General features: G+C 40.2%; 2 protein-coding genes across 2 annotated transcripts in view; both read left to right on the top strand.

Moving 5' to 3' along the window:
* The window catches only part of LOC111827234 (complement receptor type 1-like), a 34,362-nt gene extending 31,069 nt beyond the window's left edge, over positions 1 to 3,293 (top strand). The window contains 1 exon segment of the mRNA XM_023758923.1: positions 3,169 to 3,293. Coding sequence (XP_023614691.1) covers positions 3,169 to 3,181 — 13 coding nt within the window. The 3' untranslated portion in view covers positions 3,182 to 3,293.
* Positions 3,294 to 8,392: 5,099 nt separating this feature from the next.
* CR2 (complement C3d receptor 2) lies at positions 8,393 to 27,928 on the top strand. The gene is made up of 16 exons (XM_006094879.3): positions 8,393 to 8,537; positions 13,974 to 14,363; positions 15,613 to 15,801; positions 16,157 to 16,568; positions 17,169 to 17,332; positions 17,412 to 17,502; positions 17,796 to 17,872; positions 18,710 to 19,117; positions 19,488 to 19,664; positions 19,737 to 19,824; positions 20,396 to 20,478; positions 20,933 to 21,325; positions 22,117 to 22,140; positions 22,789 to 22,864; positions 25,441 to 25,541; positions 27,240 to 27,928. The coding sequence occupies exons 1-15, from the start codon at positions 8,417 to 8,419 to the stop codon at positions 25,532 to 25,534; spliced, it is 2,787 nt and encodes a 928-aa protein (XP_006094941.2). The 5' UTR covers positions 8,393 to 8,416; the 3' UTR covers positions 25,535 to 25,541; positions 27,240 to 27,928.
* Positions 27,929 to 27,969: the final 41 nt, after the last annotated feature.

Here is a 27,969-nt window from a genome sequence, read left to right on the forward strand (position 1 = left end):
TTCTCTCTTTGTCTTTTGCTCTTGGCATTTTAATTATGCTGTGTCTTGGTGTGGTCCTCTTTGGATTCCTTTTGTTTGGGGTTCTCTGCGCTTCCTGGACTTGTAAGTCTATTTCTTTGACCAGGTAGAGGAAGTTTTCTGTCATTATTTCTTCAAATAGGTTTTCAATATCTTGCTCTCTCTCTTCTTCTGGCACCCCCATAATTCGGATGTTGGTATGCTTGAAGTTGTCCCAGAGGCTTCTTACACTATCTTCATATTTTTGGATTCTTTTTTTCTTTTTGCTTTTCTGGTTGGGTGTTTTTGCTTCTTCATATTTCAAATCTTTGACTTGATTCATGGGATCCTCTAGTCTGCTGTTGGATCTCTGTATAATATTCTTTATTTCAGTCAGTGTATGCTTAATTTCTAGTTGGTCCTTTTTCATAACCTTGAGGGTCTCACTAGATTTCTTGAGGGTCTCACTAAATTTATTGGACGTTTCTAGAAGATTCTTGAGTAACCTTATAAGTGTGGTTTTGAACTCTATATCCAGTAGTTTGCTTTCCTCCATTTCTGTCATTTGTGACCCGTTTTTTTTGTCTCCTCATTTTGGCTGCTTCCCTGTGTTGATAGAGTGGCTTTCTGTGCTAGGTGTCCTATAGGGCCCAGTGGCTCAGCCTCCCCAATTACCTGAGATGGACACTCTTGGTGCACCCCCTTGTGGGCTGTGTGCACAGTCTTGTTGTAGTTAAGCCTTGATTGTTGTAGGTATCACTTGGAGGAAATGACCTCCAGGCCAATTGGCTGTGAGAATCAGCTGTGTCTGCAGTGGGAGAACTTCTGTGCTGGAGACACCCTTATGGGCAAGACTGCTTCTGTGGGGCTTTGGTGCTCACTGAGTCTGCCCTCTGAGTGTGTCCCTTATGGATCTGAGGAGTTGTAATCTGGATGGTCCCACTCTGACCACTGGGTACACTGGCTCTTGGATCTCTAAGGAGGTGCTAATTTAGCCCCTTCCTGAGGCTACCCAGCAGGAGCTATGGAGAGATCTGCAGATTCCTCTTCTTTGTTTGGGGTTTTGAGGTGCCCAGATGAGGCCCAGCTGTGAAGCAATGCAAGCTGCTGTGGGGCCTTGGGCCTTCTTTTGGATGTTCTGGGTCTCTCTGACCCAGCTGCAGTTTGTTAGGTAATTGTAGATTGCAAAGGGCCAGGTCATTCATATGCAAAAGCCTCTGCCACAGCTTGGGTGGGGCGGGGTCTCGGGGAATCAACAGGACGGAGCAAACAGCTATGGCTGCTCCTTAGTTCTGCCCTAAGAGGACCTGGGTCTCAGTGTTCCTCGGTGTTCGCTGCAAGCACCTCAGAGAGAAGGCCGCCCTTGAGTTCTGACCGATGCCAGACAGTCCAGTTTCTCCCTGCATGAGTCTGGGTCGCCAGAGACTCGCCCGGAACTGGAGTTAAGGGCCGGGAGCTTGTGTCTCCCTCCCAATGGAAAAAGATAACCATGTCCTCAGTTGCCAGCCCTTTCCACGTGCACCTCCGTACCTCTGCACTTTACTTCCGCACCTCCTCTGAGTCTCAGTGTGCTTTTCTCTTTCCTTCTAGTTGTAGAATTTCCACTAAGCCAGCCTTCCTGTGGTTCTGGATGGTGTCCGTTTTGTCTTTTAGTTGTATTTTTGAAGTGGCTGTGCGAGGCAGCAATTATCAGTGTTTACCTATGCCGCCATCTTGGTTTCTTCGAAATGTGCTTTCTTTAATCAGAACAAAACAACCATGGTGAACAGAGCATGGTTAATATTTCTTATCATTATAGCTGGTCACCAATATTCTTTGTCTGCCCCTAACCTAATGTACCACACATTGTGCTTGTGTGTTTTCTCCCCCAGGCTAAATTAACTTACGTATTCATAAAGACCATCAAGTAAAATTGCCCAAATTTCTGAGTATAGACTTAATCAAATGAGAAGTGGTCAGTAAATATTTGAGAATCAATTTGCCTAAATGTAATTTATTCTCAATTTTTTGGAGACATTCTTTTACATCAAGATGCATCTCAAGTTGTGTTTATTGACTGTTGGCCACTTTTTTATTAAAAGCTAGGAACTCCTTAATAAAGTAATGTCAAATTTTCATTTTTAAGATTGGAATTCTGACCACTGGTGTTCTACAGGAGAAGGTTAATCATTTGTAGACGAGGAGTGAGCTAGAATCTGTGCCAAGCTGAAAAGCTGTGCACTCAGGTCAGGTGCAGGCTCGAAGAGTATACAGATAAGGAGGCAGACAGACTCCAAAGACACAGCCACGCGTTGGAACGCATGAGAATGCTCAATGATGATGCAGCTAACACGATGTTGGGAACACTTGTGATCTAGAAAGGGGACAATGATGAAGGGTCAGGTGGCAATAATTACTGGGAGTGCCAGGTGAGCTGAGGGAAGTCTGTCCATTTGTGACAACACAGTGTTCCGGGCCTTAAGAAAGAGTGGCGGAGGGAGCATTTGGACACTTTACAGGGGTTCTCAACCTTCCTAATGCCACGACCCTTTAATACAGTTCCTCATGTTGTGGTGACCCCCAATTTCATTGTTACAAATTGAACATAATTAAAGCATAGTGATTAATCACAAAAACAATATGTAATTATATATGTGTTTTCCGATGGTCTTAGACGACCCTTGTGAAAGGGTCATTTGACCCCAAAGGGGTCGCGACCCACAGGTTGAGAACCGCTGCCTTAGACTATGCAATACCTCCTTTCAATCTTGACTGTGATAAGGGCAGGAGGACATGCTATTTGAAGCTGCCCCACCCCCAAACTAGCAGATTCTGATTCCTTCCCCCTGCTGTAACCATGGTTCAGAAAGGAGACTAAAAGAAAGCTTTTGTGTGTTACAATGGACCTGTAAGTTTTCTGGAATAAGGCTCTTTTTTTTAGTTGCTCAACTCTGAGGACACTTTTCCTTTTACAAAAAGAAATGGTGAATGGTCAAGTTATTCATACATCTATTATGTACTAAGCATCTCAGTGTATGCCATACCATCTTGTGTCCTACATAGCTACCAAAACAGAGGGCAATAAACACTTCTTTTAAACGTGTAAGATATACGTGATGTCAGTATCATGATTAGCAGCATAGAAATTTGTTGACCCTGCTGCCATTTAAATAAGAATTCCTTATATTTCAGTGTCCTTCCTTGACAACATACTATAAAACTGAAGAACATCTCAAATGAAAATGCTCATTGGAAACGAGCCAATTCATTTCAACAGAATAAGATCTGAGACTCATAAAGTCCTTGAAGTGACCTCACAGAGCGACCAGCGTGTGCACGTGGAGATGCTGGAGCTCTCCCAGTTCTCGAGGAAGCTCCCTCCTCGGAGTGTGGATGCTGTCACTCCATCTTCCTTCTTTGTGCTGAAATGAAAAAACACCCTGTCTAGCCAGGGCAAAGACTGCACTTAGGGCTTAGAAGTAATCTCAGTTACTTAAAAGAAGAAGTTGTCACCTAGGATTTCTGTCTATAAGTTTGTCATTTGTCTTTCTTATTTTTAATTATTCATATAGGTGATCTTGAACAATGTGGGGTGAAGTGGTGCCATCTGAATGAAAATGCTGTTTCTGATTGGCCATTTGCTAAATCCTGCATGCAACATCCCAGGATGCAGAGGGGCAACTGTATAGTTATTGAAAAATATTCAAGTGTAGTTATTGAAAAATATTCACCCATGCAGTTCAGACTCTTGTTGTTCAAGTGTTAACTGTAATATGGAATGGACTCAAAAAAGAGAATTTGGAAAATGCAGGAGGAGGATATAAAAAACAAGTAAGTCACGAATAATTATACTACCCTGGGATAACGACTGGTAATGTTTTAATTCACTTTCTGCTAATTTTTCTTCATATATATGGGTCTTTATACACACATATGTCTTTCTTTCTTAAATACCTTCTTTTTTGTTTGTAGAGCAGAATCCATTCCTTTTAGACAGATTGGAGTAAAAGGTATGTTTTCACTTTCTCAAAAAAATATATGTAATTTCTGTTTCTTAAAAAGTCATTAGATGATTATAGGAAAGATGGCTTAAGAATACTCAAGAGAAATATTTGGGGGGGGTGATAAGCTTTGGATATTTCCTAAGCTCTATTTCAAAAGTACTTTGTACTATGCTCTGTTTAAAAAACATACTGAATTTTAAATAAAAGTAAATTTTTTATATAAAAGTAACTAGTTTACTTTTGAATGGATTCAGCATACACTAAATTTACTAAGAAACACGACTTTTAAGAATTTATCAAATTAATAACATGTATTGACACATTCTCAACAAGTAGCCCTAGAGTCTATAAAAAATCCACATCTTATAGATGAAAAATTCATTTGGGGTGATATTATGGGCCACCCTAGAAAATATCAGAATCTTTCAGGATATTTAAGAATAGATTTGTGTATGACTACTGCTAACTTCTGTGTCATTCTGGTTTTAATAGTTGTTTCTTAAGTATATTCTGATTTTTATATTGATAAATATCACTAGTGAACTGGACCTCAACTAGAAGTTTAATTTAAAATCATGCAAGAGAGAAAAACACACAGCAGAACCAAAAAGCCAACTGACAAAGTGGGAAAATAAATTGCAACATATCACAGACAAAGGTTAAGGGGCTTAACTGAGAGTTAGTAATTCAAAGACCAATTCTCCCCTACCTCTCTCTAAAGGGGCAAGAGATATTTATCCAGACACACACATACACACACACACACACACAGGTAAATAGTCCACAAATATATAAAAAGATGCTCAATGGTTTGCTTAGCAAATTCCTATTATTTCTTGGGTTTGGGGAATAGAATCTTTTAAAAGAGGTGTAGAAATTAACTGAGAAATATCCTTGCTTAGAATTAAAAATCCCTTCATAGAAAAAAATTAAATTCTTTTTCCCTCCTCTGAATGGAGTAGGTTGGTGAGCAATGTGATTAAGAAATATCTGATGCTGTGACTTTTTAATTGTTAAAAACCCATGAGATATTTTTAACATTGGTTATCTCTGGGAAACAATGTGTAAAATACCATATTGCCTAACTTAATTGTATTATTGAAAAATTCTGTTAACTTCTTTTTTATTTTAAATATATTTTTATTGATTTCAGAGAGGGGAAGCGAGAGGGAGAGAGAGAGAGAGAGAGAGAGAGAGAGAGAGAGAGAGAGAGAGAGAGAGAAACATTAATCATGGATCAGTTGCCTTCTGCATGCCCCCTCTGGGGATTGAGCCCAAAACCTGGGTATATGCCCTGACAGGGAATCAAACCATGTCCTCCTGGTTCATGGGTGGACACTCAACCACTGAGCCATACCTATTGGGCTTCTGTTAACTTCTTGCCTCACATTTTTTCAACTGAAAAGAAGCAGCTGAAACAATTACTCTCCAAAGCCATTTCCAATGCTAATGTAACTTTTATTTTGTACACTTAGATGTGAGATGTAAGTTAATTTAAACTATAATGCTTCAATGAAATTTTGTCTCCCCCATTATAAGAAATGAAAGATTTCATTATTGAAACTCTTCTTATGAGATATGTTTTGCAATATATCTACTTTTTTGAGCCTTCAACAAGAGGGAACAAAATGAAAACATGTTCCTTCTGAGAAATGCCCTCCTTTCTGTATTTGACTGGCTTCAAAAGGCCTGCTTGGGTGTGGCCTACCACAGCAAGGCTCTGACTGGTAACAGCTATTGGCTGGCAGGTGCTTACCAGGTGCAAATAGAGAAGGCATCACTCTCAGGGCCAACCTCAGAAGCAGGGCTCATCCTCTGTTCAGCCAGCCACTCTCTTTCAGATTTCCACAAACACCTGTATCTTTCACCAGGACAGTCACAGGCCTTCTCTGAGGGCATTCACAGGGGCATTCATGCTGCTACCCCACCTCTGAAAAGCATCATGTAAATATGCTAATGTAGGTGGCAAAGAATCATCTAACATTGTTTTCTTTTAAAGAAGTCGGACTCTCATAACATCCCCACATACCAACTACATCATACCACAATTCATAAAGCCTTAAAAGGTATCTGCCACACAGCTCAAAACCTGGGTATTCATGCACATTCACCACTCTCTTCTCCTTTTCTCTTTAGCCTTTTGAAAAAAATCTTTAGGGGGAGTTAGAGGAACCACTAGTTTTTTTGTTATTAATCCTCCCTGGAGAATTTTTCCATTGATTTTAGTGAGGGGGGGAGTGGAAGAGAAGGGAGATAGAGAAACATTGATGAGAGAATGCCACATCAATCAGTTGCCTCCTGTACATACCCCAACCCAACTGGGGTGGGGAACCTGCAACCCAGGTACATGCCCTTGATCGGAATTGAACCCCTGACCCTTGGGTTGGTAGGCTGCTGCTCTAACCACTGCACCACGCCAGCCAGGGCAGAACCACTCGTTTTTACTCCCCTACTTCCCTCAAAGCATTAACTCTGTGCTTTTTTCCTGTGAGGACCTTAGGAAGTTCACAGTCAATATTCTCCTTTGAACTCAGTCACTAAAATGATCTCAATGCTAAGGGACAAACATTAGCTCCACTTCATAGGCCAGCTTGTCTGCCTGATTAAAAAAGGTTTTCAGTGCAAACATTCATATCTCATTTTTAAAAGAGACAAATCCAGTTTTGTGTTTAGTGTCTAAAATGATCAAAATCTAAATCTCTCTGAAGTTTTTAGCATTTGGTAAACCCATAGAGGGAAGCATTGAATGAGACATGTTAAATGCACTTGACTTCTACACCTGTTTGTTTCACTCAGTACTTAACACACATTTATTATACAGCTCCTGCAGGCCTAGTACTGTCTGGGCACAGGAGAAAAAGCAACAAAACTCTATTCCTGACTCATAGAGCTTGTCCATAAAAATAGGGAACAAGGCTTGGGACATATCCTGAGATGAGTCAACTCAAAATAAGTTGAAGCAATCGATGTGAAAATTTTAAATTATATTTAGAATGCTTTGATGAACACCAGGAGTAGAAATTTCATTGACTGAAAGCAAATTCCAGTTCTGAATCTAATCTAGTACCTGTAACTAAGAGACTCACCATATTTTCTCCCTACCTTTTGAATATTCTCACAATTAAAAACAACTTACTTCCAAGCCCCAAATAGATGGGAAAGGTTTTTCTCACCTTTATTGAGATAAAATTGACATAGAATATAGTGTACTAGTGGTTGTAGAGAATAGATTCTCTGTTTTAATAAGTGACAACATTAAGCTACTAAACTACCAGTATAATTCTTTTACAACTGTTAGAATGAAGAGAAATGATAATTCCTCATAATTGAGTTTCCTATTCACTGTCTCCTTGATTATACCTCCTTTAATCTGTCTCATCATGGGATATCTAGATTTAATAACCCAAGATATTTTGATGTTCATTTTATAATCATCTCCACACATAGTGTCTTACATGCTTGGCCAATAATCCAAATATTAATTATATTGGTCTGAGAGAAAGAGGAAATTCCATGGTTTGTGGAACCCAGAAGCCTTCAGTCCATCTCAGATGCAGAATTGTGTAAATGTATATGAAGTTTTGTAATTCCAGAAGAAGCATTTCAGGTTTGTACCGGTTGCTTCCATTTCCTCACCAACATCTCATTTTTTAACCTGGAGCAGTACAGGTTCAATCCCCACCATTGTATGAACAAAATAGATGTCGATATATATATTGGATGGTTAAAAAAAAAATTTTCATTACCTGAATCCAAATATAACATAAGGTCAGTCAATACACAAAACTGAAAATCACAAAGAAAATTAAATATAATTGTGGTATATTTCCAACTAATCTCTTTTCCTATGCATTAATATACTGCTTTTTTTCAATAAAAGAAATACCAAAAGGTATACACTGATTTGAATTCTACTTCTTTTCATTTATGAATATATTCTAGTTTCTCACAGTGATATTATTTTACACTGCTTGCTACATTGAATTCCACCCTAAAAAGCTACCAAGCATCAATTCCTTAACACTATTACTAGACACTTAAGGTTTATATTTCTTCCAAATTATACACCTTTGCAAGGCCATGTGCCCCATAGAGTTGAGGCTTAATATGCGTAATGGCGCAGTGTTGTTGAATATTTTTCCTTCCCAGGGGTCCTCTCAGGAGAGTAAGGGAGGAGAGTCATTTACATTAGGTGTGGGGAGTGCAGAGGCCAAACCCACCCAGGGCTGTCCTTCCCCATCCAGGCCTGTACACCACCCCTCGCCCAGACCCCTCCTTGCAGGCTGCCCATTGGCCCTGGCGCCCGCCCAGGACACGCCCATTGTGGGGCGGCACCTGGAACTGAATCTGGGTTTTGCTGCAGCTGATAACTTCACTCAATGAGGCACCTGCTCCTTGGCTCTATAGGGATTCCCATCCCGCTGATCTCACGGAAAATGACGGCTTTTGGCGGGACGCGAACCACACCTCCCCGCCGCCCTGAGAGCCCCTTCTCTTCTTGGAGCTTCGTTGGGGTCCTTTTGATGGCTCTAGTGCTCCAGTTCCCCACATCCTTCGGTAGGAGCCTGGAGACGGTGTGCGCTCCGGGGCGAACTGGAGCGGGTCGGGGAGCCCCAGGCCGTCCTCAGCCAAGGACGGGGCGGGGTGGGAGGGGAGAAGGGAAGGGGAGAAGCGGGGCTTCGTTTGGTGGGTCGGGAGGAGGCGCAGGACTGGGTCGACCCGGGTGGTGCGGAGTTGGGGTGAAGGCGTGGCCCGAGATGCCTGATCTTTCTGCGCGCGGATCTGGGGCGGGGGGAAGCCCGCAGTGCCCGCGGCGAAGGCTGCCTGGTGGTCGTCTCTAAGCCGCGGCGGGTGCTGGGCGCCCCCAAGTGTTCCGGGCTAAGTAAGCTGCGTCCCTAGCAAAAGCTTGCAGGTGCTTGGGGCCTGGATCAATCAGGACGAGCCGCGCGGGCACGTGCCCCAGGTGCGGGCTCTCCCGAGTGCTCTGGTGCACGAGGTTGATGCTAGAGCCCTGGCTGTGCCCGTGGGGGGCTGGCGCTATGCTCCCTGGGCCGGGGGACGCCTGGGTGAGTGGGCTGTTGTGCCCCCCTGGCTCGGGCTGGGGGGTCCCGGGCGGGTGTGGTGTTGTCTGCAGCGTGTTTGGGGTAAGTGCCCAGAGCAGCGGTGCAGGGTGTGGGGCCGGGAAGCTCCCTGCTGGCTGTGTATGGGGGCCGGGGCGCGTGTTGGGCGGGGAGCGCTGCACGAAAGAAGCCTGGGTTCCTGGGTTCAGCGGGTTTTGAAAGGGCGCGCAGTGCTTTTTGCACTCAAATAGATTGGTTTTTGGCCACTATCGGGCGGGTTTTTGTTTTGTTTTGATTTTCTTCCTTTTTTTAGGGGGGGGGGGGCATTGAGTCATGTTTGTGTTCCTATCAAATATAGACAGTACACTATTCTGCTACCAAATGGCTTCTTGGAATTGTTTTTCTTTTTCTTTTTTCCCCATCGTGTTGGGTCCTATATGAGGGGAGATGCAAAACTACCTAAGAAAACATTAGTAACCAACCAATGAGAAATAACCACCCTAAGAAATGCTAATCTGCTTTTCCCCTACAGCTCAAAAATACAGCTGACAGCCCATCCACTAGGTTTCTTTGGTGTTTTACTGAATGGGATATGCAATTTAAAATATATATGCCACAGAAAGCATGCTTATCGTATCAAACATACGCAATCAACGGACAGTAATTTTTAACACTTGGGTCTATGTCCTTCTGTCTTTATATCCTCTTGTGTTTCTATTTTTAGAATTCTATCATATGTACAATTTGTACGCTGCATTCTGTCCTAAGCAGCCATCATCCTACAAATAGTTGCCTTGCATGTGCCATGTCTTGTGCTGGTCCTGAGGACACACTGATGAACAATAACAAACCATTCCTATGTTCATGATCCTTATTTCATGGTTTTTATTGTGTGTTCACGCACACACACACACACACACACACACACACTGGGATATAAGCAGGGACTGTGTTTTGCCCACTGTTGGATGCAGGCACACAGTAGGCAATCAGTAAATATTTGCTATAATGTACTGGGAGTGGCAGACACTAACCAAACCATAATACTACCCTGTTATAACCCAAGAGGGATGCTCTGGAGGGATGGAGGATTCTCTGGCAGCATTTAATGAACAAATGACTGGTGGAGAGTAACATGGGCAGTAAATAGACTAAGATATAAACTGACCATGTAACTCCAAAATCCTCAGATGCTTATGGAGAGAAAACAAATGAGGAAATGGTGATTGCAACAGTGTTAAAATGTTCCTGCCAGGGTAAGCATTCCAGGCAGAATTGTCCTCACGTTCTGCAGTTCATGAACCTGTCCTTTCTAGAACAATCCTGTGAGTCACTGGACCATCTATAGCTGGAAATGGAGAAGCACCCTCTGCTCCACAGCCTGATTGTGGCGGTCACATGTTAAGCTGCCAGCAAGAAAGTGCTGAGACAGAGATGGTGTGTAAGACAGTTATTAGGAAATGCTCTTAGGCTCAATATTTATGGAAAGGAGGAGGGAAAAATCAAAAGTAGAAAAGAAGCTGAGTGTCAGTGCAATCTCAATGAAGGTCTCAGGGAACTCTGTGGAGAGTTATGAAACTGGAATTACTCTTTGGATGTATCCTGAGTTAAGGAGAAAAAGCCAACATTTTATACCCAATGTAGATTAGTCATGGTATGCAGAACACCCCAGAAATAGAGTTTCACCGTGGGAGAGTTGCTTAAAAAAACAAACAAAACAAAAAACAGAAAAAGAAAAGGGGGTGGGGGTGGGAAACCAGTAATACCAGAGCTAATGATCAAGGATTTTTCCAAAACATATATAAGATTTGATTTTATTTTAATGAGGATAAAATAAATCCTCAATCCTATTGCCCATGAAAACAGGAAATTGGTTGATGTCAGATTTGATTCAAAATACATGTTGTGGACATAAGACAAATAAAAATTTTAAAAAAAATACATGTTGAAAAATGAAGTCTTTCTGCAACAAGTCTAGAATCAAGATTGAGTCTCTTCCCCATTCTAGTTAATGGAATACAATAATAAAGAATAATAAACACTTTAATGCTATGACCTAAAGCTTAAGTGACTAAGATAGTAATGTGAATTCATTAAAGTAATTTTAGAGAATCAGACCTGTGTTGAGCTTATAAGGTCTCTGATGTACTTTAGTGTCCTGTGCTATCCCAGAAAACTTTTTATTTATAAGGTTTTACATTTTATTTGTTAGATTGTAGGGAGATGAAACTACTCCAGGGTCTTTGTGGAACTTTATGAAACATTACTTCCTCCATCTCTTCCTAAAGTCTCTAAAGTTTATCCTAAAATGTCTTTGCACTTCTGAGCTTATTTCTCTGTATTTGCACCCCTAACTGCAAGATATGTATATTTGTCACAGAAATGATTGCTACCCATTTTAGGTTTACTTTCTAAAGATTAAAGTTGTCAGGAAAATTAGTGACAAAGCAGAAGCAGAGTGCAAGTTTTAGCCTCTCTTACTTTGACATTCCTGTGGTCTTTGTGTCTAGGTCAGGGTAAGTTCCTGCCAAAGTATCCTGTTGCTAAGCCTAAAGTTCAGAGTGATCAGTCTAAGTTTGCTGTTGGGACATCTTGGGACTCTGAGTGCCTTCCTGGGTATATAAAAAAGTCTTTCTTTACCACCTGTCTAGAGACCTCCCAGTGGTCAGATGCTCAGCACTACTGTAAACATGAGTATTCTATAATAGAGGCGTCTTTGGGCCTATTAGTGTATCTCTGTGAGCTAACCTGTTGTGTTCATGATAAATAACCAGCAAGCTAGTAAATTATCTTAATGAAGAGGATCCTGGGTTCTGCATGTTTTCTTTTACTCCCAAGGGCATTGAGTGTTGAGGTTAAATTTTCACAGTTGGGCCGGAACCAGTTTGGCTCAGTGGATAGAGCGTCGGCTTGCGGACTGAAAGGTCCTGGGTTCGATTCCGGTCAGGGGCATGTGCCTTGGTTGCGGGCACATCCCCAGTGGGAGATGTGCAGGAGGCAGCTGATCGATGTTTCTCTCTCATCGATGTTTCTAACTCTCTATCTCTCTCCCTTCCTCTCTGTAAAAAATCAATAAAATATATTTAAAAAAAAATTTTTCACAGTTGGCCAACTCTATTTACCTGTAATCTCCATGAACTTGCTCTGTGCTCTCTGTACTGTGTTAGAGTGAGTTGTAAGTTAGTATGCAAGGAATCTTAGTTTTCACTTCATTCTTACCCCATTTAATTCAAGAGATATTTTTGAGTAACTAATAGGTTTGAAGCTTTAAGCTAGACGATGGACTTGGAGAGAACCATAAAAGTCTATTGGTCCCTTCCTGTAAAGAATTCCTTTACTAATTGTAAAGACCAACTTTAAACAAATACCGTACTATGATATAATTTCATTTATTCATAGAGATAAATTTCTATGATATCATAAAGAAGTACATAATAAATGCTATCTAAAAGAATTGTGGAAATCCAGGCATTAGAGGTAGAGGTATGAAGGTATGAAAGAACATGGTATCTGTGGAAAATAGAAAAATTCGGTGTGGTCGCAGTATGAGGTGCGTGGTGAGGAATAGTAGTTGATTAAGTAGATTGGATCTTAACCATGACAGGCCATGACTTTTTTTTTCAATCAACTATGGTAAGTCATTGTAAGATTTTAAATGTAGGTGGTGGCATGACCGCATTTGTGCTTCTGAAAGATAACGTGTGCAGTGGTAGACGTGCATAGAAGATGAAGACCAAGGGACACCAGAGTTAGAAAGGGAAATTTTGTTACTCAATGATCCAGTGAGAGATTACAGCAGTGATGACATGGTCGGTTTGGAGATTTGGGGAATTCAGTCACTAAAATTTGGTGACCAAACGAATGAAGGGCAGGGGATAAAGAATGAGGTACCGAAAGGAAATGGTGACTGTACGTTTTTTCAAATGCCCAATTCCAGAAGTTGAAAATGGAATTATGGAGTCTGAGTATAGGCATTCATCTTCCTTAAATGATACTGTTTAAGTGTAAGCCTGGTTTCACCATCAAACGCATGGTTCCGACCAAACAATAAATGGAATCCTCCACCACCCAGGTACTTGAAGGGTGAGTTGGGCTGGAAATCTGGTGATCTATAAATAAAATGAGGCTTTTGGTTGTACAGATACATTGTGGTTATGAGAAGAGGAAGAGAAAGACAGATAGTGGTTTGGTATTCCGGTTCAAGGATATCAGGTCATTCTTCCAAACTCTTGCTCTCTTCCTGTGGCTTTTTCAAAGGGGTTTAGCATCAAAGGATGACAAATGACGTACTGAGGCTGCAGTCCCTTTAGTAGAGGAACAGAATGTACTTTCACCACTTGTAGCCCCCATTGTATGTTCGAAATAGACATCTAATCATTTGTATGTTTCAGTTATTGTTCTTCTTTCAGGTACTTTTATCTCTCTGGATTCTCATTACAACCTTATAAAGCTTAATTTATACAATAGACTAGGAAACTGAGGTTTAGAGAGGGTAAGACTTGCCTAAGGTCACTCAGCCATGGAATGGCAGTGGGAATTTGAAACCAGGTCTACCGAGCCCACATTTCATTAGTCCATGGTACATGTGATTAGCATGTTGTTAACATATTATTTTCACAGCTGTTTGCCTTCAGTTTTATTAAGATTGATTAGACTCAGAATTATTTAATAAATTTTCTTTCATTGTCATGGTTTGGTCAAGATGGTACTTTTAAGTCCTATATTGATTTGTTTGCTGAGCAGCAAAAGAAAGGTAAGAATTTAGGAGCTTGGGGATAAGTAGGGACTCTGAGTCCCTAAGAAATAAATTATACAGATTTCTAAGTCTGTTTCTGATAAGGTGACATAAACTATATTTGGAGCTCTAATCTACATCTGAATCTTTTTCTTGTCATAATCAATATCACCACATATTTCCTTTTCTATTTTTCAGGGATTTTTTGTGATCCTCCTCCTCCTATCCGAAATGGTTGGAATAGTTATGCTTCTGGCTCCATACCTCTTAACACTTTGGTGAGGTACACTTGTCCCCCTAGCTACCGCATCATTGGAGAAAAGAATCTTCTTTGTATAAGTAAAGACCAAGTGAAAGGAATCTGGGATAAACCTGCTCCTACATGTGAATATTACAACAGAAGATCTACTTGCTCTGAGCCTGTAGTACCAGGGGGACACAAAGAGAAAAGATCTAGACCACCATACAGACATGGTGATTCTGTGACCTTTATCTGTGATGCCAACTTCACCATGAAAGGAAGCAAGACCGTTTGGTGCCAAGCAAATAGAAGGTGGGGGCCGACACCACTACCAACCTGTGAGATTGGTGAGTAAGAGAGAAACTCAACCTGAATCGGGAGGGTGGACCATTGCATTTCTGTGTAGGTCGGGTTTTGTATCATTCTGAACTAAGAGCAGTGTGGGTGTGTAAAGGGTAGGGGTGAGGGAGGAGGCAAGGCAAAGGGTGAAAGGTATATTTCCCTGTTTTGTTTTGTTTTGTTTGGGGGCGGGGGGCATTAGTCCTGAAGGATATAAATGTTCATTCAACAAACATCAGTAGAACAAAGAATTTTAAAGTATGATTGGAAAAAATAACTGAATATACCTAATAACTGAATTGAATAAGTGCCACAAGATAGGGGGTGCTGTGTGAATTGTGTGGTTTTAAACTATATATCTAAATTGATGTTAAAATGAGAAAAAAATGTGAGGCCTATTAGCAAAAATACACCCAATGGATATAAAACTCGTTTGTAAATAGGTGCTAGTACAATCTGGCAGTAATGATGCCTGTTCTGAGACCTCTATAAACACTTTCTGAAGTGATGCACTATTCTACCAAGTCATCTCCTCAGACACAGTGTTTCAAATCAAATGACTTTAAAGGTAAAACGGGGATGGCTGTAATAGTGTCAGCACTAAAAATAAAGTTAAGAATAAAAATAACAAGTGAGAAAGCAGAAAAATAAAGTTAGAATTATTATAAGTTCTTCATTTATTTTTATTTACTTAGGTTCATGTTGTTGCTCAATTCCAATCGTACAATTACAGGGACTGTAATGTTTAACCAACATTTCCATCAAAATTAGCTATTAATGAAGTACAATATCAATTTATTCTAAATCAATTAATGAACTGAAAAAACTATTAGAAAAATATGATTCTATCTATGTGTTTATAAATAGATATATAACCTTTGAAGTGCATAAGATCTGAAGATAATCACAATATGAGGTGACTATAGAACATAATTAAGCCATTAGAAAGACTTAGATAGTCCTATATGTATTAACATGGAAAGATATAATAAACACAGTATTAAACTAATAATTCGCATAAAATAAGATGTGAGTACACATATACTCACAATGTAAATATATATGTATCACGTATAGGATCCCATAAAACTATATTAATAATATCTAGCAGGATAAGCCCTAATAATAGCTATTTTTGAAGCAGAAAATAGCCTTAAGGGTAGCATGAGAATAATTGTGAAAATAAACTATTTTGGTAAATATAATTTTTCACAAAATAAATCATAAAGGCTTTTTTTATAATGTGTGTGTGTAAAGATTTCCCCCCAGAATGTCCACCACTTCCCATGATCCCCAATGGACATCACACAGCAGAGAATGTTGGCCTCTTTGTCCCTGGACTGTCTGTGACGTACAGCTGTGAACCTGGCTACTTGCTTGTTGGAGAAACAACCATTCGTTGTTTGTCTTCAGGAGACTGGAGTGCAGTCATTCCACGATGTGAAGGTACCCCAAATTTACAATCAGTTTTCATAAATTAGGCTATCCTGTTATTTGCCATGCTTTGAGCATCTTTGGATTGTTTCCATAGAAGCACAGTGTGACGCTCCAGGACCACTGCTCAATGGGCAGATAAAGGGGCCTGCAAGTCGTCGGACCGGTCCTAGTGACCAGTCATTCAGGTCATTCCGGTTGTTCAGTCATAACGTTCATTTAGGCTTTTATATAGAGAGATAGCTGGTTCATCAGTGATTCATATACCCTAGGACCCTGAATCTAGAAGATGAGAGTGGTATCAAGTCTGAGGCTTTCTTGTGTGTAGTACAGCTACAACCTTGTCGTTTCTCTCTAATTTCTCTAGAAATCCTTTGCCCACCACCTCCTCCTATTCTCAATGGAAGGCATACAGGCAACCCTTCAGTGAACGTTCCATATGGAAGCACAGTCACTTACACTTGTGACCCGGGCCCAGAGAGAGGAGTGGACTTCATCCTGATTGGGAAGGACACTATCCGTTGCACCACTGATAGTCAGAAGACTGGGATCTGGAGTGGTCCTGCCCCGCGCTGCGAACTTTCTACTCCTGGAATTCACTGTCCACCTCCCCAGATCCTAAGAGGCCAAATATCATCTGGGCAGAAAGATCAATATTCATATAATGACACTGTGGTATTTGATTGCTTGTTGGGCTTCACCTTGAAAGGTAGCAAGAGAATAAGGTGCAGTGCCCAAGGCACATGGGAGCCCTCTGCACCAGTCTGTGAAAAGGGTGAGTGTTCCAGGACCAAGAAAAGGTTCTACTGATTTCATCTTTTCTAAGAATTATAGGTAGTGATTTTGGGTGTAAGCAGGTTATTTTCCAGTTTGTAGTCGCTTCAATTCTTCAATATGTATAGTGTTTTCAAATTATGTAGAAGGCGTTTTTAACACTACACCCACCATTTGTTCATTTCGTAGAAGTGTCCTTGGAAAAAATAACACTAGGAACCACTAAGTTGCCCATTTCTTTATGGGAAAAATGTGTATTTGTGTTAATACTGATTTCTTAAAAGGGAGGTCATCAAAGCCCCCAATCCATGGGTATATGAGAATCTCCCATTGAGAGCATATGAGGTGATTCCTTAAGAAAGGAAGAAATGAGAGGAGGTAAAGCACCGAGTGGAAACTGAACAAAATCTGCAGCAGCCTAAGTGCAAAGAAGAGGGAAAGATCGAGAAACACGGATCCAAAATGACCCCAAGCTGGGCTGTAAGATACCTTCTGCATCATACAGCTGCCACCAGAGAGGAATTACAGTGTTAATGCCCATTTCTTTGGCTGTTTCTCCATGTTGCTGTTGTTTAGACAATAAAATTTTTTTCTTTCTTGTAGAGTGCCAAGCTCCTCAATGGGCAAAAGGAAGATCGACACGGGATGCGCTTTGAGCCTGGAACATCCATAAAATACAGCTGTGACCCTGGCTATGTGCTGGTGGGCGAAGAATCCATAAATTGTACCTCTGACGGGGTGTGGACACCCACTGTCCCCAAATGCAAAGGTATCAGGACTTGCATGCAGATGTTTTGTAGTTTTGAGATCGCTTGAGTTGATTTCTCATCCTTGCCTCTTTTTTTAAGTGGCAGAGTGTGAACCTATAGGAAAGTATCTCTACAAAAAACCTCAGAATCAATTGATTAGACCAGATGTTAACTCTTCTTGCGATGAAGGGTGAGTGAGTGCTGGCTCAGCCTGAACTGCGTCTGGCTTATCAGCGCATACTGCAGGCTCTGTGTAAGCGTTTACCTCAAAGCCCTTCCCTGGCCCGTGTCCATGGAAGTGCTAATCTTGCTAGTTTTCCATGTATGGGAACTACTCCTGTGCAATGGGTGATGGAGCGGATGCTGGCTGCATTCTGTTCCTATTGCTTCTTGTCCTGAACGTGGTGAGTCTGCTTTTGAGCCAATAGCGCTTGCTTAGTTTAATGGTCACTAGACGGCAAAATGACGCGACTCTATCTCTAGGTCCAGGTTAGGTGAGAGTGTTTATCAGCTGTGTCAAGGCACCATTCCTTGGTTTATGGAGATTCGTCTTTGTAAAGGTGAGTGACACCTATGTGTGCCCTGGGAGATTTCTGTTTTGGGCTATGCTGTGGGAATAAGAATATTAGCCTCTGTTCCATTAAATTTGTCAACAGTTTTTCTGTCTTTCTACTGTCCCCTCTATCTACTTCAAAGCATAGCAATCGCTTAATTTAAATGTTTGCAGTTAATGGTCCTCTTTTGTGATTTAAGTTTATAAGACGATGAAAGCAGAGAGTAGATGAGCCACCATGTTTAATTTTGCGTATACTCTAGTTTGGTGGGGAAAAAAGGATATTGATGTGGGATCTGATATCTTATTCTGTATCTACTGCTCCATATGAAATTGGGTGATTTATGCAATTTCTCTGTGACTCTATCCCCTCATCTGTAAAATCAGCATAAGACTTCAGACTGCAAAGTTATTGCCTACCAAAGTATATACTCAATCAACAACAAATATTCTTGGCTAAACTACTGTATCACCTCAGCACTAAAATGGCATGCAAAAGAAGCTCAATTCTATGTTCCCATGCCTTTTATTCAACTATTGTATATTTTTAAAAGAATTCTTATTTTAATTAATAATTTACTACTCATCTTTACTGCCTCACACTATAATATTGATGTACATGTTCACACTTAACAAAGATATCAATTATAAGAAATATTTCCTATGGAACCTGTTTAAATTGAATTTTGCACACATAATGGGCTTTGATATAACTCACATAACATCAGATCTCACCCATATCCTCCAGGAAATTTGATAACAACAGATTCATAACCAACTTCCTTTCTCTTCTTTGGTGTCTAAAACTGAAACAGAATGATATGGTCACTTCTCATCTCTCCAGAAATCACCTGCCCACCGCCCCCTGTCATCGACAATGGGGCACACACAGGGAGTTCCTCAGAAGACTTTCTGTATGGAACCACAGTCACTTATTCCTGTAACCCTGGGCCAGAGAAAGGCGTAGAATTCAGCCTCATCGGGGAGAGCACCATCCATTGTACAAAAGATGGTCAGGAGAGGGGCATCTGGAGTGGCCCTGCTCCTCTCTGTAAACTTTCCCTCCCTGCTGTTCAGTGCTCACGTGCCCACATTGAAAATGGATACCAGATATCGGGCAAGGAAGCCCCATATGTCTACAATGACAGTGTGACATTCAAGTGTGATGATGGATTTACTTTGAAGGGCAGCAGTGAGATTCGTTGCAAAGCCAATGACACCTGGGATCCTGAAATTCCAGTTTGTGAGAAAGGTAAACAGCCCAATGGGGAAAAATAAGGTATTTACTTATTATTCTCTTCTCCCACCCAAAACTACACTCATGGGAAAAGTCAATGCGACACAGATTACTATCCTATTGCTTTTATCTGTAACAATGTTCCATGTGTGTTGTGTATGTTCTTTATGTGAATGGCTCTTATATCCAGAATATATTCAAGGTGGATACTGAGAGGACCTGTTTAAAGAAGTCTAAAGAGCAGACAACATTCAGTAATGCATTAGAGCTTTATGATCCTTGGCTAAGATGTTTAAGATTATCTGTTGTCAAATGTTGTACTCTTAATGTTCTTGAGTATAAGTTCTTCTTTTGTTGGTATTGATGTGGGAAGTTTTTCCTTCAGACTGCCAGCCACCTTCGGGGCTGCACCACGGTCGGCATACAGGCGGAAACAGGGTCCTCTTTGTCTCTGGGATGACTGTAGACTACACCTGTGACCCTGGCTACTCGCTTGTGGGAAACAAATCCATTCACTGTATGCCTTCCGGAAATTGGAGTCCTTCTGCCCCTCGGTGTGAAGGTACGTTAGCTCCAGAGTTGCCTTCCCTTTGATAGCAAGCATGTGTGAGTAATTCCAGCTGTGCTCCTCCAGAAGCAACATGTGAGCCCACGGGAGAAGATGTTCAAGAGCTTCCAGCTGATTCGCATGTGATTCTGGTTAATACATCCTGTCAAGATGGGTGAGTATGAGAGGATCTATCCAGAGCGGGTCCCCACTTGGTTTAGTGCATTAGTTGCACCCTCAGCTTGTCTTGGTGACTCTTTTCGTGGCTCCTCAGTGCCACACTCAAGAGAATATGAGGTTCCAAAAGTCTAAGTAGCATCTCTGACTTGTTAGTTCTTTTTTATAAAAATATATTTTATTGACTTTTTACAGAGAGGAAGGGAGAGGGATAGAGAGTTAGAAACATCAATGAGAGAGAAACATCGATCAGCTGCCTCCTGCACACTCCCTACTGGGGATATGCCCTCAACCAAGGTACATGCCCTTGACCGGAATCCCAGGACCCTTCAGTCTGCAGGCCGATGCTCTATCCACTGAGCCAAACTGGTTAGGGCTGTTAGTTCTTTTTTGACATGGAAATAGCTTTGCTGTCATCTAAAGAAGTTTGCTTACTGGGAGGGTCAAGGGTTTTCATTCCTCTGTACCGAAGTTCTTATGTAGGAGTTCCTCTGTATTTGTGGTATGAGGAGGTGAGGTTTTAGAGACATGATATTGGGAAAAAGAAATGTGTGACAATCTCTCTCTAGGTACCAGCTGACTGGGCATACTTATCAGAAGTGTGAAGATGCTGAGAATGGGGTTTGGTTCCAAAAGATTCCGCTCTGTAAAGGTAAGAGATAAATTAAAGTTGTAAATGGGATAGTTGGGGATTAGAGAGGGCAGGCCACCTAAGAACTAGGCTGTAACTACCTCAACAGTCTACAGGTTCTATCTCAATGTATCTAAGATAAGAAATGCCTTTCTCAGTTTGGTCAACACACTCATTGGCAAGCAAAGTTGTCAAGTAGGAACTGAGTATTTGGCATACATCTGCTAATTACTCAAGGTTTAAAAAACACAAATATAGCCTATATTTATAGCTTATTTTTAAAATTTTTGGAATGAATATATATTATTCAGAATGTTAATAAAGCTGTTTTGATGAGAACAATGAAGGTTGTAAAGCTAAATAATTGTATGGTTATGTGTCATACATGCAGTCACATAGTTTTATTTGCATCTGAATGACGACTGTCCACCTTGGTACACTAGCTGAAGCAGCATTTCCCGAATCTCTTCTGCAGCTATTCACTGTCCACCTCCACCAGTGATTGACAACGGGAGGCACACAGGTGTGATGGCAGAAGACTTTCTACATGGAATTGAAATCTCTTATGAATGTGACCAAGGATTCTCTCTTCTGGGAGAGAGAAACATCCGATGCATAAGTGATTCTGAAGGACATGGATCTTGGAGTGCACCTCCCCCACGGTGCTTAAAACCTCCTCCTGTGGCCCACTGCCCTCACCCAGAAGTCAAACATGGATACACGCTGAATAAAACTCGTTCGTCATATTCCCACAATGACGTTGTATATGTTGCCTGCAACCCTGGTTTCATCATGAATGGCAGTGACTTGGTTAGGTGCCATGCCAATAACAAATGGGTGCCAGGTGTACCAACGTGTATCAAAAAGGGTAAGTTATTTTTGATAATTAACTCAGGGGTTTTGCTCAGAATAAGGAAACAGTTTTTAAATCTGCACTTGCCATTTGAGCTAAAGAAAAGCGTGTAACTGCTAAGACAGTTATATTGTTTTATAAGACACCTGCCTAATCTTTTTGCCCAATTCTTTTTCCCCCCTTTTCCTTTCTAAGTAAGGCGAGAAAAAGTACATGAGAGGATAATGTGATAGTGTCTACAAAATTTATTGTTTTCATTAATTTAGAATAAGAAAAATGGACCTATCTTATTTTGGGGCAAATGTTGGCAATAGTATTGTTTGGTAATTTGCTATCTAAGGCCAAAATACCAGCCAGTATTTCAGTATGTTCTTTAGAGTGAAGCTGACTTTTAAACTCATTGAATTATCTTTCCATAATATAGTTATCATTTGGCACTTTTATACACTTGTAAGTTATAAGTGCTTACAAGTTTGACTGGGACCTCTAAAACTATGTTAAGCAAACTGTTATAACAGTTAATATTTGCATTTAACCTGAGAAATCCCTGATTATACTGAGTGTATTATTTTTTTTAGTTGGTGAGCTACTGCAATTTATTGAAAGTGAATTTTTTTTTTTAAGTCCAGTGAGTTGTTACATAAGAAATAAAGAAAAAGTGGGTAGAATCCAGGCTTCCAATATACCTTTTCGAGTAGACTTAGAGGAACTGGGGCTGAATGGGACATTGCCATGGGGCTTTGGACTACATTGAATCATGCAGCTACCAGTAGACTAATATGTTTATGATTTTGGATTCTCCTTAGGGTCACTTGCTCCTCTTCTTGGTGGTAAGTCTTCCTAAATACTTTAAGTATGTATATATATTTGTGGACCTATAACTCACCCTTCACTTTAACTTACAGAAAAGTACCTAGGGTGTTTTAAGAATGTTTTAATGTACCCTTTACATTACAAACGTCACTTTTGAATATCATTAAATAAATGTTTTTGAACAGCCAGCTATTTCTAATTTTTAAGTTGAAAGTTTGGTTTACATTAACTTTTGATCTTTTGCATGATTTGGTACTATCAAACTAGGCTGGCTTATTCTGCAGTAGCAAAATACCTTTCACAATTGAGAATTAAATGTTGTTATGCAAAGTCATGGGACCCTGGTGTCCTGAGATCATAATTTTATCCCAGTGACTGGAATATTGCTAATAAAACTGAAAGGAACAGAAAAGCCCAACAGAACTTAACTGGAACCCTGTGGTCAAATGCTTGGTGCTTTAGATGAAATGTGGACGAGATTGAATCAGAAAAACCTTAAGCCCAAGAATCATTATTTAGGAATTCACTATTTACATGGCTCAGAAAGGATAAGTATAAAAGTAACATACCATACTCCCCTTCACTAGGAATAGGCCCCACAATCACTTCAAAACTATATAGGTCACATTTTTCTTGAATTTGATACTTGCTGTTTTGTTTTCTAGGTCTTTCTGCAGGTTTCGTGGTTCTTATCTGCTTGGTTAGTGTCACCTTGTACATGATATTAAAACACAGAATACAGTAAGTTCAATGCATGCTTCACCAAAGCACAAAAGGTTTTGGCTTCTTCTGCGTTAGGGAGGGTAATCAGGTGAAGTCTCAGCAAGTCTCAGATTCTACTGGGGAATGACTAAGTCACGTCACCCCAAACATGTAACCCACAAACTCCAGCAAATTTTCTTTAAAATACCAAGTCACCAAGTGCCATCTGCTTACATTGATCACAGTTATATGATACCTACTGTAGGCATCAAACAAAAAAGGGTTGCATTGAAATTATGCAATGGTGACATCTATGAACTGAGTAGTTTGTTCTAAGCCCGAGAAGGCCTGAGCACAGCAAGGTCTACAGTTGGGATGTACTTTAGACTGTCGTGTTTACCAGAGGATGGTGTTGTGAATGAACTCAGGAGAGAGGGCATTCTGCGATAAAGTAAGATTGGGAAATACTGCATACTGTATTTTTCTCATGGGGATTCACAATCACCAAAAGAATAATTGAAGTCCTATAATACAAAAGCCAGTTTCGTGTTTTTTAAGCCAGTAATTCCCAAACTAATTGGATTACACAATTCTTTTGTTTTGTTTTTTTCTTCTCACATAATGCTTTTAACAACCCTTGGGACTAATATTCCATTTCATAGACATTTGGGAAATCTAGGAAGGTGGTCAGGAGCTAGATTATCAAAAGCCTTCAGGCCATAACAAGGAATTAGGGTGTAACCTATAGGAACTTAAGCAAGCAAAAAAAATATATTCAGCCCAGCCAGCGTGGCTCAGTGGTTGAGCATTGACCTATGAACCAGGAGGTTCGATTTCTGGTGAGGGCAAATGCCCAGTTACGGTCTTGATCCCCAGTGTGGGGCATGTAGGAGGCAGCCGATCAATGATTCTCTCTCATCATTGATGTTTCTGTCTCTCTCTCCCTTTCCCTTCCTCTCTGAAGTCCATAAAATATATTAAATTTGTTTTTAAATATGTTCAGATTCGCATTTTTAAAAGAAGGGGTAGGGTTGGGCCATCAGCCGAAGCAGCAGTGGCAGGGGTCCAGAGGATGGAGCAGAGGCAGGACGCATCTTCACTGTTGAGAGCCCAGGATTTCCAGGACTGAGTGTCGTGTAGAAAGGAGGGAGAAGGGGGCGCAGAGAACGAGCCAAGTGGAGGTCATTTGATGGTCCCAGTGTTTCACCAAAAGAGGGAAAGGGCAGGTTGTGGGGAAAGATGGTGAGTTCCGTGCTGACCTTGCCACTTTCTGGCACTGAAAACCAATCCCAGAAGGACAGTAATGCTTAAAAGGCAGGAGGGGAAGGAACGGTCAGAAGTAGGAGGAAAGTTAAGAAACAGCTGTTTCACTCAATTCAAGGGAGTCTCAAGAAAAAAATAGGGATGTCATTTGTATGGCTTTTCCTTGAAGGAAGTTAGAAGATAACTTTAGCCAAGAGTAGTTATAAATTTAAATAAATAGAGAATGTGGTTTCTATGTCTTTTCTATCTCCTAACTTTGCTCTCAGAGCATCTCGTCTGAGAAAAATTTCCAAACTTTGAGAATGCCTGCAAGCTCATTTGACTTTTTTCTATTGGTAATAATTAAGTTTATTAACATGATTATATCAATACTGGATATAAGCGCCTATGTTGATATGAACCAAATATGTTACACTAAATTGCTTAGCATCACTCTCATTTTACTTCTACTTTCTAACCCACTTCAATTTCTTTTCTGATAGTTGATACAAACATTTCAATCACCTTAATGACTTTTTGTAAATGAGATGAATAATCATTTAAACATGGATGCTTAGTAACTACACTAAATATTTATAAAAGCCATCTAACATTTGAAGAAAAGACTGCTAATTTTTTCTAGTCATGTAAGATATTTTAATAAAATCTGAACATCATAACTAAAAAGTATCATTTTTTATATATTATTTATAATTTGACCTCTTAAATATGGTAGCTGGGGACATTCTGTAAGTAACCCTAGAAGTAAGCTTTCTTTCCCAGTAATTTTGTAATACTTTATTTCAGAGTTCTACATGGTAGGATTATCACATTTTCTTGTCTTTTGCTAATTTTAGCAAACTGGTTTTAGAAGCAAAGTAGATATGCCGTCAAAGAGGAAAAGTAAAACTGTCCTCTTAAAAATCATTTAAAGGGTTAGTCATGTAGGACCCTGTAAGGATTTTGAATTAAACATCCAATATAAAAATTTTCTCTTAAGTTAGATTGGGAGATTGTGTCCCAAGTAGGTAAATGTATGATCACATCTTAAAATAAAAGCTTCTTTTGTTTTTGTTTTAAACTGGGGTCCATAGTTATTGGTCATTTAGAGTTCTAGGTCTGAGATAAAGCTGTGTAATGTCAACTTCTGACCTAGACACTTAACAGCCTAGCAAATTATTTGTTTTTATGGGCCTTTCCAAAATTGGGGATTATAGTGATTATTTCACAGGCTACTTAGGAAAATAAAATGGACTCATCCCTGAAAAGTGCTCACCATGTGTTGAGAATTATGGAAAGAAAACAACTGCTATATCTTTACAGCAATTATGGCAGGAGTAAACATTTTACTTTTTCTTCCTTCTTCCATTTAGCAATGATTATAGACATAAAAGCCTCACAGAAGAAGATCTTCATTTAGAGACACGAGAAGTATATTCTGTTGATCTACACAACCCAGCAAGATAACCAGAAGGTAAATGGATATCTAATGAAATTGAAATATTTTATTAATTTCTATGTAAAAATGTCCTTCTATTCATACTTATCAAAAAGCATAATGCTAAATATATATGGTTCCACTGCACAGATTTTAAAATCATGCATATAGCCCTACATGGTTTGGCTCAGTGGAGAGTGTTGGCCTGCAGACTGAAGGGTCCTGGATTCGATGCCAGTCAAGGGCACATGCCTGGGTTGCGGGCTCGATCCCCAGCAGGGGGCGTGCAGGAGGCAGCCGATCAATGATTCTCTCTCATCATTGATGTTTCTCTCTCTCTCCCCCTCTCCATTCCTCTCTGAGATCAATAAAAATATATTTAAAAAATAAAAGAAAATCATGCATATAAATCATGAATTTACCTATGTCATATTGTCAACTAATTAATTCCCTGTTTTTTTAATATAGTCAAGCAACAAATATTTAAGAGTAAGGAGGAAATCCAAGTAAATGTTTTTAAGAGTGGAGAAATGACAGCTATGCTGCGATTCCTGTGTGCTGATAAGAATGATCTGGGAGAAAGTGGGAAAATACTGGCAGGGAAGGAATGGCAGAATGGCTGGAGCTGTGTCTGGGTACGCTAGAAGGAACGGAGTCTAGTGCTAAAGCAGGGAGTGTAGACCTGAGGTAGGAGTGTGGCCTTGGGAACCAGAGGGAAAGCAGAACATGTGGGTGCAGATGAAGGCAGCTGGGGAGATGTGGTGGTGAAGGCATCTGTGGAAGTTCTCTTCTGATGATTCTGTTCCCACAGTGAATAGAAAGTAAAATGATCAGCTGATAAGAAGGTTGAGAAATATGATAGGGATTTAAGGAAAAAGGAGGCATTAAATAGCCACCATGCATTGGCAGGCGACATCAAGGGTCCCTGTGGTTGTCAGGAGAACATGGGAGTGAACACTTGAAGGTTTATTATACCCAGGCATTATCCTGAGAGTCGCTCATGCCTTATCTTACTTAGCCCTGACTACAACACTGAACGGTAAGGAGTGTCCCAAGATAATACCAGGGTGAGCACATAAAACCCAAGATGAGAAAGCCAAGGTTAAAAATTTCTCTTGGCCAAGGTTTTGGGGTCAGTAAGAGGCAAAGGTAGAATTCAAGCTCAAATATGTCTTATATGCTTTGTCGTATATAATCTGTAAGGTAAAGATACCACCTCTGTCTTCTTAGAGCTTATTTTAGTTTATAAAATATACTGACATACATGTAACATACATATCAGGGAGTAAGAACATAGACCATGAACAAGATACAGAAGAACTGCTGTGGCAATGGGGAAAGAAATGTTGGCTTGCTGCTGGTGCGTCATAGGAAAAGCAAAGAGGAGAAGCGGGGAGGCCATGCCAGAGTGACCTCTAAATCCAAACCTGTGGGGATCCAAAGTAAAGCTATCACATCAGTATCTGCTCAGTGAATGTGTGAATCAAGGAGAATGAGACCGTCGCTTCAGTTTCTCCCGCACTTTTATTCATATTTATCAATATAAAATGTGTTAATTGCTCCATATCCTATTCTCTGAGAAGGATCTCTTAATGGGATAATATTTTTAAATAGGCTCGATGCTTTATTGGTTATAGTACTTACAATTGGTCTATACAGAGAATGTTAACATTCCCGTTATTTAAACTTTGACTTGTACTAATGCTGCCTCCTAACCAGGAACTCTTATTTCAGTGTGCCTTCGTGCTTGGAATGCAGCTGAACACGGGTTGGAAAGAAACCATTTGAATATCAGCAAGCCTTTCTGTATGGGCTCCACATCACCGAAATGATGTCTTAAGCTGTAACTTCCTGTTTGCACTTATTCTCGAGCAGCACAAGGAACGTTTGCTGGATGAGAAAGACGGGAGCCCAGTGTCACTGCCACCTGCTCTTCAAGGACTTTCTGAAGCCTCGCCTGTGACGTGCCTGGAGCCAGGCTTTGGCTATAAGCAGTTAGTAGCTCTAAGGAGTCATCTTTTCTAGGAAGGAACTAAAGTGAACTGTTTTTATATGCAGACTCTTCCTTTTTTATAATCAGCATACTTACTGTTACCACATACTTTTGGTTATAGTGTGGTTTTAATTATTTAGTCATAGCATGAAGGATTTCCTGTGGTTTTCATGGGCATATCTTTATAGAGAAGTCTGATTTTATTTTAATAGTGGTTTTTCTTCTCAGAGAGAGTTAAACATTTCATTTTAATTTCCACTTGGTTTCAGGTTTTCTCACACTATATACTTTGTGTTTCCATAATCACTCAGTAACTCCAACTCAAACAAGTTTTCTCTTTTAATTATAGGAGTGAAATTTTAATTCCAAAGTCTTTGTGTACAATTTAATCTTTAGATATATTCTTGGTGCTTTTGTCAGAACATCTGGTTGCTTGTAAAATGTCATTTCAAATAAATTTTATCTTTAAAA

This window comes from Myotis lucifugus, unplaced genomic scaffold, assembly GCF_000147115.1.
Source record: "Myotis lucifugus unplaced genomic scaffold, Myoluc2.0 scaffold_145, whole genome shotgun sequence".
In the NCBI taxonomy this organism is placed as follows: domain Eukaryota; kingdom Metazoa; phylum Chordata; class Mammalia; order Chiroptera; family Vespertilionidae; genus Myotis; species Myotis lucifugus.